At 39.4% G+C, this 14,211-nt stretch overlaps 1 protein-coding gene across 1 annotated transcript in view; it reads left to right on the top strand.

Moving 5' to 3' along the window:
- Positions 1-8,005, top strand: part of LOC141956932 (sodium-dependent neutral amino acid transporter B(0)AT3-like) — a 30,969-nt gene extending 22,964 nt beyond the window's left edge. The window contains exons 6-12 of the mRNA XM_074897803.1: positions 24-136; positions 422-550; positions 1,013-1,169; positions 2,801-3,005; positions 4,605-4,764; positions 6,508-6,670; positions 7,796-8,005. Coding sequence (XP_074753904.1) covers positions 24-136; positions 422-550; positions 1,013-1,169; positions 2,801-3,005; positions 4,605-4,764; positions 6,508-6,670; positions 7,796-8,005 — 1,137 coding nt within the window. The remainder of the gene's footprint in view (positions 1-23; positions 137-421; positions 551-1,012; positions 1,170-2,800; positions 3,006-4,604; positions 4,765-6,507; positions 6,671-7,795) is intronic.
- The last annotated feature ends 6,206 nt before the right edge of the window (positions 8,006-14,211 follow it).

Below are 14,211 nucleotides of genomic sequence, written 5' to 3'. Positions count from 1 at the left end.
TGCATTTATTCCAACTATTTCAGCTGAACACTTTGAAAAGTCCCCGTGTATGGCTTGATGCAGCTACCCAGATTTTCTTCTCTCTTTCTTTGGGTTTTGGAGGGCTTATTGCTTTCTCAAGCTACAATCCACCAAAGTAAGTAGAACTACAACCTTTATAAATTGGCTAAATTCTTGCTGCATTTTGTGCAATTTTCTAAAATTTTCAAAACTCTTTCCTTAGGATATTTATAAAGGATCCTCATTTTTCTAAAGGATCTTAACAGCTTCGGTCTTTCTGAAAAGCCAAACAGATTTTCTAACAGGAAGAGGAAAAAAAAAACCTCTAAGAAAATACAAAGTTTGCAGAAAACACCTGAGAGAATCACAGACAAAATACTGCCTTTTTTAGTCACTTCACTTGTTTGAATGCTTTTTCTAGAAATGACTGTGAAAAGGATGCTGTGACAGTAGCAGTTGTAAACAGCATGACATCCCTCTATGCTTCCATCCCAGTCTTCTCTGTTTTGGGGTTTAAAGCAACCACAGGCTACTGGGACTGTTTGGACAGGTGAGAAACTTGTATTTCCAGTGTTATACTGTGGTGTCAACACCTAAATAGATAATGTGTTACTTGAAAAACATGCATTTAGTAAATTTATTTCCACTAAAAAGAAAAAGCATCTGTATGGAGAAGTCTAATACAAATATAGAAAGTATTATAGCATTATAGCACTGAGGCAAGAATGATCATGAATAGCATTTGTAAGAAGCAAGACTAATTATAAAACAATCCACTGCAAGTAGTGCATCAAGGATCACATCTCAATCTCAGACTAGCATGAGAAGTTAAAAAATCAACACCTCTTCCTATTCCACCAGATTCACTAAATTGTTAAACACAAGTGGTGGAAATGGTCTGGAGAGCTGATAAAATAAAACCAGAAACGTTTTAGAGACTGCATCTGCATAGAATTTCCAACAACATCATCTGCAAACACTTAAACTAAAGATATTTTGGCTTCTCTGGCAGGAATATTATCAATATCATCAATGAATTTGATCTTCCGGAAGAAAGCATAATGCGACAGAACTACACGGCCTGGATTAATTTCCTAAATTCATCATATCCAGAAAAAATTGCTGGACTCAAACTGAAAAGCTGCAACTTTCAAGAATTTCTTGATCAGGTACCATAATTGCTTTCAACAAAGTAATCTTTAAACTAAGTAGAAGGACTGGTATCTTCCTTTTTCTCATAAGTACTTGTACATTACTCTACATGTAATGAATATATTACACTTAATCATGAAATACAACTTTTTTTTTCAAAATTTGAAATAACAACACTGCTGTAGGACAGTCTGAACTCAAAGCCACCTGGTGCAGCATGCAAAATTACACATTATTATCACAAAACTAATCTTTAAAAGTGCACCTGCCTTGAGCCTACCATGGACACAAGATCCAGTCCTACTTTGGTTTACAGGAATAAGCACAACAGAGAAAACACATCTAGCTGAAAGATTACAGAAGAAGGATGATGAATGGGAGTTTCCTAAAGCAATATTTAGAAAAGTATCAAAAAATCTATTAAAATGTTCAGTCTGCTTTCAATCATATATATGACCATCAGGAAGGTATCTTATCAGTTTTCTCTTTTATCTTCCTTTCCACATCTTTCTATTCCTTCTTGACCTCTCCCTTTTAAATTTCCTCTTCGCTGTACAGGATCTCACCAATATTTTAATTACTTTTCCCTCAACCTCCCTCCCCCCCCCAAGTAAAATACATCATGCTCCTCTACCTTTCCTTCTTTTCCAACCCTCCTGAAACATTTCTCCTATCACTAAACACAGATGTTTCTTCTTTGTTTACTTCTCCAACCTCAGTCCACTTGCTCCAGTGAACCCACCCAGTCCGGTGACTCTCATTTACTACTCACCCATTTGAACTCCCTTGTTACACGTCCTTACCACCTCATGAGAAAAGAATAGAGCCATGGTTGGAGAAGAGAATAAGAAAGAAAGAAGCTTAAGAAAAAAAAAAATCTTAGGGCAAAAGGGTAGACACATTTGCTAGAGACAGAATGTGCTAATCCACAATAGCCTTAACACACAATGATGTGAAATAGGCTATTTTAGTCACATGATGTAGAAGTCCAAGGACAACATTCCAGCCCTGTCATGAGTCAGTTTCTGTTTTGCCTGGCTTCCTCTGATGGCACCCATTTCTGATTTATGGTTTGTTTGACAAATTTTAATTCCAAATTAGAGCAACATTAGCATTTTTCAGTGCTTAGATTTAAATGCCTTTGTCCTTGGGAGACTGAATTCAAAGAAATTTGGCTGAAATTAGGCTTTTTAGCCTTCTCTGCCCCAGCAATTATGGATTTTTTTGTGATCAACAATTCATCAAATCTCTTGCTGCTAGAGTGCCACTCATATCCTTACCTACATCTTCTTCTTTCCAGCAGCTATCATAGATTTTTTTAAAAAATATATTTAAGATGGTATTGGCAAAACAATTGCTATTTCAATTACAGCTCTCAGATCTGCTTTACTCCAGACCATCTCTCTATGCAAGATAAAATTCTGGTCTATGATTGTCTACACACCTCTGATAGACCATTTAATACTAAAATTCCCACAAACGCTCCCTATTAACCGTTTTCTCAATTGCTGGCTGCCACAGAGCCCCACAGGTTGACCAGCAGCCTTGACTCCAAGGAAGGTCAGAAGTGTGTTATAATCCTATATGCCTGAGAAACTACATTTACACCATCATAATGTGTATTTTTATCTGTTTGTGAATTCTGCAGAGTGTATCGGGAACTGGCTTGGCTTTCATCACTTTCACCCAAGCCATCATTCTCATGCCAGGCTCCCAGGCCTGGGCCATTCTGTTCTTCATAATGTTGTTCAGCTTGGGCCTTTCTTCTATGTTTGGGAACATCGAGGGAGTCTTCACTCCTCTTCTAGAGCTTCAAAGTATATCTAAATCAATACCCAAAGAGCTATTATCTGGTAAGGTATTTGCTTTGCTTTGTTCACAGAAGGTGGCTTCTTTATAGATGTACAAACTACCAACCGCTTAATAAATATCATAGAGGGATTAAGAACTTGTAATATTAACTTAGTTATCTCATAGGGTTAGTAAGGGCAGTGGATTGTGTTTGCAGAAGATAAGCACATAGATGAGGTAGCAGTTTTGGCAGAAGCTGTCAGATGACAGCATTATATTGCCCTTGCCATTTTTTTTTCTTAGTTTGCAAAAGCTGTTTCAGACTGAAAAAGCTTGTTAAATTGCTTTTCCTGGAGTCAAGTTCAGTCTGAGCTGTTGTAGAGATTAGGAAGAGCCTTGTCTTCACTTAAGCCTTTGGCAGCTAAACGAGTCACTTTAAAGCAACCAGTGACATCAGCTGATTTGCCATAACCACTTGCGCACGAACTTAACCACATTCTCACAACTGTGAGACAGGTCATTCACCCCTATTTCATTCAGGTTTGTGTTGCTACAGATTATTTCACACTTAATGTGAATGTGGCAGAGTAGAAAATTACCACTCGGAAACTGAGAACTGAGTGCATGAGATCCTGTTTGTGCACCAAAACTGGTTTTTTTTTCAGAGACAGTTACTGAAACCAAACTCCTCCTCAAGAACAAGACTCAGTGAGAGTCTGAGAGATCCTACCATGAAACTGGTCTAGAAAAATTTCTGGCAGTTTGAAGTAATGGATTAACACTTCTGCTACGTGCCCTTTCAAATTCTTATGGGTAATATTGCTGTCATGCCTTTTTTAGAGTCTTCCTGTAGCATCTAGATTATATCCTTCTCATTTTACAACTTTTTATGTAGAAACAAAATTTACAACTTGATGAGGTAACATATTATCTTGAAATTGATTTTCCAATTGTAAGTGTTTGGGTTTTTTTTAAAAAACCAAAAATGTCTGGAGCCAATTTGACACATCATTGAACCAAAGGCCATCTCAGAGTCAGAAGCAATTAGTAACATAGCACAAGGACAAATTGATTTGCAGCTCATCTCTGCATCCAGCAACACTTTCAATTTACTTTTTCTTTCAATTACCCCAAATCTGTATCTTGGCTAAAAGGGGAACTGACTGTACAACAGTGTGGTGAAACCTAAACCATGCACGCTGGGACATAAGGAACATACACATTTGTAGCTCTGGGCCCTTTGAGGAAATGGGGGACGGAAATCCAGGGAGCCCTTACACTTCTCCAATACCACTGTCTGTGCTTTGACTGCATGGAAATGAGGGCCCTTGAAACTCAATACATCAGTCAAAAATGAACATAGGGCAACAGCATAGCATAGCCCAGGCTGTCTGCTGGAAGTACTAACAACTGAAGGATGCTCTGACTCACACGACTGCATTCCTCCTGTAACAGAGTGGTGCCTCTTGGCCAACACACGGGGGAAAACTGAGTTTGGGAAATGATATTAGCTCCCCTGAAACAAAAACAGTTCATTGTAGCTCCACAGAGGGAGAGAGAATAAAAATCACTGGAACAAGAGCAAAAATAACTTAGAACAAAAATATACTTACCAAGTTCAGTTCAGTATCCCAGTAACAAAGATATGTCTTTTTCTTCAGGTATAATATGTCTAATATGCTTCCTCATTGCTCTGTGTTTTACACTGGGTTCGGGGAGTTACTGGATTGACATATTCGACAGCTATGCAGGCTCGCTGCCTCTTCTAGTCATCACTTTCTTTGAAGTGATCGGGGTTGCATATGTCTATAAAATTAAAAGGTACGTTGGAAACAGGCGGAATTTTTTACTCATAAGAGATAAATGCATTTTCCTCTCAATCCATGTATGTTACACACAGGTATACAATATTAACATATTTCTGTAGCATTTACCAGTCCTGTGAATGTAGATAATCATTCTTTCCTTCAAGTCTCCTATATTTCTAAAACAGGAAGGACAATGTCTGCATAGCACTTACGGAAGGGGGGATCCTAAGTTTAAAGCTAGAAAGTCAACAGCCATTGCAGTTCTTTGCCCAAGAGGAGTTACACCATCTTTTAAATATCCTCCCATTACTGCCCTTTTTTTTTGGTATACTCTTCTATTTTTTGTTCGTCATTTTTTCCCCTCAAACTTCACAGTAAGCAACAAGCAGTAACTCCCCCATGTTAAAAGGCTCAACCTATGTGCTGAGAATCTCTGTAGTCACAGACACCAATCAAATTCACTCTTTAGTTTAAAAGATTTCCTACATCATTTGTAGTTGTAAATGTCAGAATCTTTACCTCATTTTGACTAAAACTTCCCTCTCTATTCAGGGCCCTTCCAGTCCAGAAATGTCCCCAATTCTCAATAAAGATTAATCTCTTCCCCTATATAACTTAGTTACATGTTGGGACTTCATCTTTCCAATTCTTACTCTGACACTGGGATCATGAAGGTTCTGATTTTTTGTGGATCAGTTTGTATACTGTATAGGTAATGAACTCACGTTTGGCCAGTGCTGTTGCATATCAAGGTGTATCAGTATCATCCCAACTTAAGTCTTACCATAGGCTACGATTTTAAAAACAAGAAACTGAAGAAAAAAAAAATATTCCGGAATTACAGCTAAAGTCCCTGCATTAGATGGTTTAGATTCACTGTTAAGATGATCATAAACAATTTCACACATCCCTCTTGCTGGCCATACAGTTAGCCTCAATCTACCGTGATGCAGTAGTAATAAAACCTGGTTTCACACACTACAAGAGACTCTGGATTCCGTAGCACCTGCATCTTCTCTGTTGTGCTAGTATACACACACTTTTTCCTCTTTGTTACTATGGGATATGAGCACAGCCAAATCACTTCTTCCTAGTTCTCAAGAGAACTTCTAATATCTTCAATTAGATTAACTGAATTGAAGATAAAACCGGTGTTTCAAAAACACACACACAAAAATCGCAGTTCCTATTCCCGATTACAAAACTCTTTCCAACTTGATAGACACAGGTTATCATGTAACTATCAAACCCAGAACCATATATCTACTGTTCATTCAATGTAAAAAACTGTATGATGTACCTGTAAAAGATCAGCTCTGTGCCACTAGTGACTGCACAGGCTACAACAATTTGATCTAATTCGTTTGGTGCTGGTTAATTCAGACTTCTTCCTAACAAGCTATATTTGTTCCCTTGGCAATTTTGTCTTTTTTTAAATGTTTGAATAGTTCTACAGAACTGCTATAATATTTTCATCACTTATTTGTGCTTAGAAACCTTAGATTAGTTGCTCTAAACTGAGTTGCAGTAAACTGACAATGTAAACTCATCATTCAGCCCTGGTAGGGATCAATAAACACCTACTTTATTGATATTATTATTTACTTAATTCTATAGTAAGTTATTAAAGGAGGATATGGAATAGAAAATATATAGAGAGCTGTACCATGTGTTTAAAACTTATAGAAAAATACAAAAAAGTGAAACTGTTACTACTTAGATTTGACATTATCATAAACATGCCTCCTCTTAAAAGGTTCAGTAAAGATGTGAAATGGATGACTGGACGAAAACCCAATCTCTACTGGCAGATCACATGGAGGTTTATTAGCCCTCTGCTCCTGCTGATTGTCTTCGTGGCCTTTGTTACTCTTCAGATACAGAAGCCGCCAAGCTATACAGCCTGGAATCCTAAATATGTATGTTCCCAAATATTTTCAAAACTTCTAATAAAAGCAAGAGTTGTATATTTTTCTGCCCTAACAGATCCTTTAAAATCATTGCTATCTACTGCTTACCTACATAATGCAGCCTGAAGTGATGCAATGCTCAGAATGAGAAGGCTCCAGTATGCATAAAGGTTACACATACTAAAATGTGTTTCTGTTAAGAGCGTCTTCTTGAGGAGTCTCACATACACCGTGCTCCATATTTTTTATGGGTATGTGTAACCCAAAGAACTGTTGAAGTGAAATGTCTCACAGACACTCCATACCTGCAGGGGGTTCAGAAGTGGAACAAATGCATGAGAAGAGCTTTAGAGCTGCATAACAGATGCCAGGGATGAAAACATTTCTCAGTGAGAACTACCAATGTCACTGGGGCCCTGATGAATATATAAATGTGTACTTTTGACAGGCAGACAGGGAGGGAGGCAGTGGTCCAAGAACGGTGTTAGTTAATTCAGCACCAGAGACATGTCAATGGTGAGAACATTTGATCTGGACGCCACTGTCTCATGTCAGTTGCAGTTTCTTGGATCCCTCTCAACTACACACTGCACAGGGGTTTGAAGATCAATTCTGGTCTTAAACTGCATGAGCATTACACAGCAGCAGTGTCTCCTCCAAACACCATTAAGCATCTATCATCCGAAAATAAAACTCATAGCCACAGACTTGCAGAAATTGCATTATCATCATTCTCTCAAAATCTCTCATATAAATTTTCCCTATTTGGCAAAGAGCATGTCTGGCTCTTTGCCAAATAGGGTAAGCTTTGAGTACTAACAAGTACTAACAAGAATAATCAGAGCTTAACCAAGAGAGGGTGAAAGTTTGATAACTCTTTGGGCAACTCCTGCATCCCTAGGAATGTGTCACACTTCCAGCTATAAATCTTTGAAACTGTAAAACATTTTCAGCCCCCTTTAGACCCACAAGAAGGGGATACAGAGGACATGGCCACTGAATGCTACTGCAGAAGCAAGAGTAAAACTTCTGCTATCCTTAATGTAACAGCATAAGAAAATGCAAAGGGGAATCATAGCAAAATGTAAGCGTACCTACCAATTATTTATTTTGCTTGTTTTTTTATCTCCATAGGAAGGCTTCCCTATGAAAGAGGAGAAAGTTTATCCACCTTGGGTGCTGGCCATCTGTGTGCTGTTAGTTGTCCTTCCTTGTGTGTTTGTACCTCTGGTAGCACTCTTCCAACTGATCAAACGAATGTGCAGAAGCAAGGACCCCAGCCTACCACGAGAAGTGTTTTCATGTCAGGGGGCTAATAGCAACTTTCCTCATCCAAAAGAATAAATACCCATTGTATCTTTCTGTAAGTAAAAATAAGACAGCCTTTGTTAGACACAATCAGCTGCAGTATGGTATCATCCAACCAACGTGGTTTATGCAGTTCATATGCTTACAGTCAATCACTAGCACTCTATAAACAGTGCTGCCACGTTTCCTTTATTTTCAATCAATTACACAAGATTAATGTATCTTGTCCCTCCTACATCCTGTTGAATCCTACATACCGACCAAGTACCAGCCCCATTGCTTTAAACCTTTTCACGCATTACCAACTTCATGCCTCTCTCCAGACAGACTTTAAACTTGGGAAGCTTGCTAGTTATTGCAAGTGTATGCTGTCTTCCCTCACTTTTAAAAAAGAGCTGTCTAAAAGAACTGTCTGTTCCTAAGGATAAGCAACATACAAATTGGAACACAAGCACCTACAGTTTCATTCACTGACTCCCCTCTGAGTGATGTAGAATGAAAGCTTTTGAACAGTAAGGACTCCCCTCTTGTCCATTACATTCTACTTTTTGTTAATCCCAATACACGTTTAAATAGCAGTTATTTTGTTGATTATTTCATGTTCTCAAGCATTGCAAAGAGCACAAATAAAGCATCAGCGGTAAAAAGAATGTACATTAAGTAAATCCAACTAATTAATTTTGCACAAATCTCTTACCTTAGCAGATATCAGAATTTATTGTAGTGGAAAACACTGTGAAAACAAATGTCCCCAATGTTTTCCCCTTATTTCTCATACTGAACACAATAACTGAATACTGTAATAGAAGTGCAAATGTATGGAAGCCTCTCAGTGAGCTGCAACCTTACATGGCAATGAAGTTAATCTTTACTTAAAAACAGGTTCCCCTGTACTTGCCTGCAGATCCCAGCCACTCTGCAGTGAGAGAAGATAAGAATTCCTTTTGCAGAGGTACTTGAGCAACCAGTAGCCTCTAAAAAAATACAGGGAAAGTATGTGAGGAAAAGACTTTAGGCTGAGTAATTAAGAGAGTCAAGGAAAGGAGAGGAAGATTAAGAAAAATGTAGGTTATTTCAGTATTTAGCCTCGTGGTAGGTTACACACTAGTAGGACTTCATAATGGGTGACAGAGCTTTAGCCACACAGTGAGGAGGAATGAGACCAACTCAAACTCTGCAGAGCAAAGGCCTCTGAGAGGGGCACAAGGGGAACTGCAAGCCTGGGAGGGAGGAGGAGATAGTTTTTATGTTGCTGCTTAACAAAAGAACAGGGTAAAGAAAGAGAGGGGGTTTTTTTCTTTAGATTATGTATCCCCCTCACACAGCTGCTGCTGCAACCTCCTGTCCTGCAACTAGCGTGGATGGTAAGACTTTCCTGGAGCAGTGACGGTTCTAGAAACTGCAGCATCCAGTCTGTCACACCAGGCCACCAGAGGATCACGAGCACACCATGACTCTGCCTGCTAGAAGGAAATGCACGGGTAAACTGTCTGGGTGCACAGCGGTTGCCAGGGCAGAGCCTCTTGGCCCTTTCACTATGTGGGATGAGTAGTACCCTCCTGCAAAACAGCTAAATGTCTGGGCTCCACAAGTTTTTATTTCCAAAAGCTGCAGACCTGGCCAGTGGTCTGCATGATGATGTCCAGGAATGGAAACCCCATGGTAGCCTGCCAACAGCCCCAGCGCTTCAAGTCAGTTCCCAGAATGGAAACACAGCTTCTGTTAGCAGAAACCTCACAAGTCACAAACGTCCAAGCAAAATTCTTGATGTTCTGCAGCTGTGCACTGTAAAGGCTCTTTACAATGACACAGAAGATTTCAATTGCCACTCTGCCTGTTGCAAATTAAATTTGAAAGGTTATGAGTAAAAAAAAGACTTACATAATGAATAATCAAAAAACCCCCAGTATAACTGCAATTTTGAGCACATATTCATGTAAGTGCTATAAATACATAAATAAGATTTTTTAATTACCTAAAGTGTACACTCTATATTCATGTCTGATTACAGATAGCTAGATGTTCATTCAAATCATATATGCAGAGTATATGCAGCAGGTTTAAGTATTTGGTCAGAGATCTGTTCTTAAAGAAAAACACATCCAACTAATACAGACACAAGCTGAGAAAGGAATTAAACTACAAATACAAGACTTTCAAGTCTATAAATAAATCCCAAGTCACTGTCATGGCACTCACAGACTTCCTGACTTTTGAGCTGCCCCTTCCCATTCACCAGAAGGCAGACTGCTTGGGTCACTGGACACGCAATTCGGCCTGGGATGGGATGCAGGGGAAGACAATTTTCAGCTCCAGTAACTACAACTCATGGCAGAGAAATGTATTAGCTGAAGTTACTGTTTAGCCAAAGTAGGCATGTAGAAAACATGTTGAGCAACTCTTGCAGGAACATTGATTTTCTGTTCTCAGTGCACTTCTGATGTGACTTCTACTAAAATTCCTGTGCCAAAACTGTAGCCTTATTCCAGTAAAATTAGAGCTACAATCTTTCCTTTCCTATTCATATGAAGCATAACATCTTATATGTACTTTTTTCTCTCCAATAGTATGTGTGATTGTTACTTACTCAAGTAAGCATGTGCACGCAAACATGAAACTGAATCTGCACCTAAGTCTTACATACTAAGCACCTTCTGCTCACTCTCCTCACAATCTTTCATCTGCATATCTGATCAGATCTTTGCTATAATACTCTGCTGTGAACTCATACTGTTCTGAGAGACAACACTTTTCTAGAATTGTCTAGGCTATGAGGACAGCCTGGATTCTTTGGGGGTACATCTATAAAGGACACAGACACAGGCATGGTGATGTTCAGCCTTAAGCAGAATCCATAGCCCTAAGACAAGGAGCTCAAGTACCTGTTAAAGGAAAAAGCCTCAGAAGGAGCACTGCAACAGCACTATACATAAGGAAGCATCCAAATGATCATAATACAATAGAGAAAAGCTGCAGAGAGAAAAGCATATTCCTTCTAGAACACAAGCAATTCCCTACACTGCAAAATTTGATACCTACCTCAAACTGAGAGTCCCAGTCCATAATCCCCTCCCAAAAAAGAAGCAGTGAGAAGGATGCATTTGGTAGATGCATCCAGATGCTACTCTAGAGCAGCTTCTGTCAAATTCCTCCCTTCCAGCCCTACAAGAGACACTAATAAGCAATTTTCAGCCCTATTGCTCTACATCCCCATATAAAGCCTCCAGCAAGCTGACTTGAACAGTGGTTTGCAACACTTAAAACATCAGTTGCACAGTGCAGTTACTTTGAGTTGTTTAGCTGCCAATCTCTCTAGTTCTCCCAAATACTGAGACAATCTCAACCTTCACTCCAATCCTCAAATCCTTTGCAATTTTCCCAGCTTTCCAATGATTGTTGAAAATCAGCATTACAGGTTCAGAACATACCTAAGCTATTTTTTTTAGTATTTCCAGATTCAAATTATTCAATCCACTGAAACATTTCCTGTCAACAGCTGCCGTTTCATGTACTACCTTGCTACCAATTAAGTAGAAAATATTTTACCACCATAATATATCGCACTATTTCTTTTAGAATAGTTCTGTAGAGAAGTAGTTTTATGGAATATTTCTACCTTCCCAACAGTATAAACATCTAGTTTTAGAGCATTAATTCTATGCCACTGCTATGGCTAATCTATTCTGTACACATATGCTCAACAGCATTTTTTTCCAGTTGTCATAAGCCACAGCAGCAAGTAAGTACACGTTTCTAGCATAGACTGCCAGCATTTCTTCAAACTTCCAGTTTCCATTTGCTAAAACACATAGTCGTTTCAGCATTATTTTCAGTTGCCTTCTTAAATGGAAGATACTTTAAAATGAAATAGTCTTGTGGTTTCTGAATGGTATTTGTATCTGTTTACAAATAGCCTTCAGAAACAGCAGTTACTGTTTAAAACTGATGACTCACAAATATCGGCACAGAGAATTGCAAGCATTACACTGTATGCATTTTTATAAAATTATGCCTTCCTCTGAGACCACATCAGCAGTTTATATTATGACAGCATCCATTGTGATACAGAGCAAAAATGGGCTAATCCAAGCCATTGGTAAAGTTTACATTCCCTCCATTCCCCATGTCTGAGTGTCCTGACACATAAAGAGGCAATGATGCTGGAAACAGGACACTGAGCCAGAAGGTGGAAACAGCCCCACCCTTTTCTAAAAGGGGGCATGCTGAATGACATTAAAAACTTGTCTTGAACACTTAGAAAATAAAACAAGTCTTTGGTTCACATGGAAGAATCTAAATTCAAAGACTTAGAAACAAATCTATCCATAACTATCTTGGATAGGAGCAGAGAGGTTTTCTTGTAGTCCTCCCAAACCCACCTATCTGCAATGCCTTCTGAAACACCGACAAGTTCAGCACAGCTCTTGCTACAGCTACCCACCCCACTTATCCAGGACACTCTTTTGATCACGCTGGAAGTTTGCCTTGGGACAGCTTTTCACTGCAGAAAGGCTCCCTGCTCTTCCCAGGGGTCCATCTTCCCCCATACGGACTTGTGCTGTGAGATCCTGGCTCATGAGGTATTCTTTCAGGCTGTCTAACCTCTATTCCAGACCATTCTTTGAAAATAGGAGTGCTCGTTGGCTCTTGGGAAACGACTGGGCTCCTCTGCCTCAATCTTCCCTGAAGGTTCATGCAGAACACGACGACCAGGACAGAGTAGGCATGCACTTCATCCCCGATGCTTCCCACCAGCAGTCTTCTTCAACATGCCACACAAAATGCACAGCGCCTGTGTAGTAAGCAGTCAAGTGTCAAAATTTGTATCACTCACAGCTACTACAGCAGGAAAGGGGAAAAGAGGCAGGCAGGAAGGCATGCACAGCAAAGAAAGTCCAGGCTAAGGGTGAATGGCCACAGGTAAGAGCAGATCCAGCCAAAGAGTAGGAAGTTCTCCAAGTGCTCAAGTCTCATCCCTGCCAAGGCCCTCACTGGAGCATCTCGCTGCCTCTTCCTGCCACATGACATAAACCAAAGCCTCCCATACCACCAGGCCTCCCTTACACAACACTGTCCATGACAGTGTTCCCTCACACCAGTATCACTTCAGAACAATGTGGGGATGGGGAGTTTAAAAGTTTGAGATGCTGGCTAGGCAGCAACAGGGCTGTTCTTCATCTGTTCTCTACTCTAGTAGCCGCAGTTGTTCTATGGCTTTTTTTTTTTTTTCCCAATTTTTATTTTAACAATGCCACTTCATAGAAAGAAAAAACTAAAACAAAACAACTGTATGACTGATCGTGCATTTTGAGAATTTGAACTGAGTTATGATGTTAATGGACAGGTTGCAATACTACAAATCGGCTTCTAGGAGCTGTGTTACCAGTCCCTGTGTGGTGGTGGTCTGTCCATCCTTTGAAAACACCTGCTGAGTAACACCACCTACACTGTGTTTCACTCCAGCAAGATATCCTCCATCTGCTCAGAGAAAACCTCCCAGCAGCTGCTGTTTAGCCTATAACAGAGACAGAAAAACCCTAACAGGTCATCAGAGCAATGCAAATTCAACACAAGAGAAAAAAACCATACGGGTAGAGCACCCACAGGCCAAAATTCAGCCATGCACAACACAGCAACACCAGGGCTAGATTGTACTACAGTAACACTATAGAGCCAAAGATAAACCTAAATAAAGAACAGGAAATGCAACTAGAAGAGTAATCTGCTCAGTATATTATCTAACCAAGAACTTTTGTTTTGTAGGTATAAATGCACCACCATCATTCTGTGTATCACTGCACTGAAAGTATCACCATGTATTCAAACTACATAAAACATACACTAAACATAACCAGCTTTGATGCTGAAATTTTGGCATAGTTGTGTTCTCCAAAGCATAAAATTTGTAACCTGTACATCCTGCTAGGTAGTGCCATGAAATGCACTTGCCCTGTGCAGGTAACTGTCTTTCAGGACATAATGCAGCTGGGCAGGTTATTAAAGATTACTATAAAATAAAGGTATTGGAGACATGTACTTGTTATTGCAATTATCAAGACAATTTATTACAAAATAGTCTGCAATAAAGAGAAGCAAAAACAGTTCTTCAGAAACACCACACCGAAACAAGAAAGTAGATCTGTTTGTACAGAACAAAGCTTAATGATGCCTTCATCAAGAAGATGGGAATTACTGAACAAAACCAAGTCAATTGCTTCAAGTAGCCTGTGAATTTACAGGCA

The sequence above is a fragment of the Athene noctua genome, chromosome 2 (genome assembly GCF_965140245.1).
Source record: "Athene noctua chromosome 2, bAthNoc1.hap1.1, whole genome shotgun sequence".
Taxonomy (NCBI): domain Eukaryota; kingdom Metazoa; phylum Chordata; class Aves; order Strigiformes; family Strigidae; genus Athene; species Athene noctua.
The sequence above is the reverse complement of the archived record's forward strand: the minus strand, read 5'-3'. Positions and strand labels throughout refer to the sequence as shown.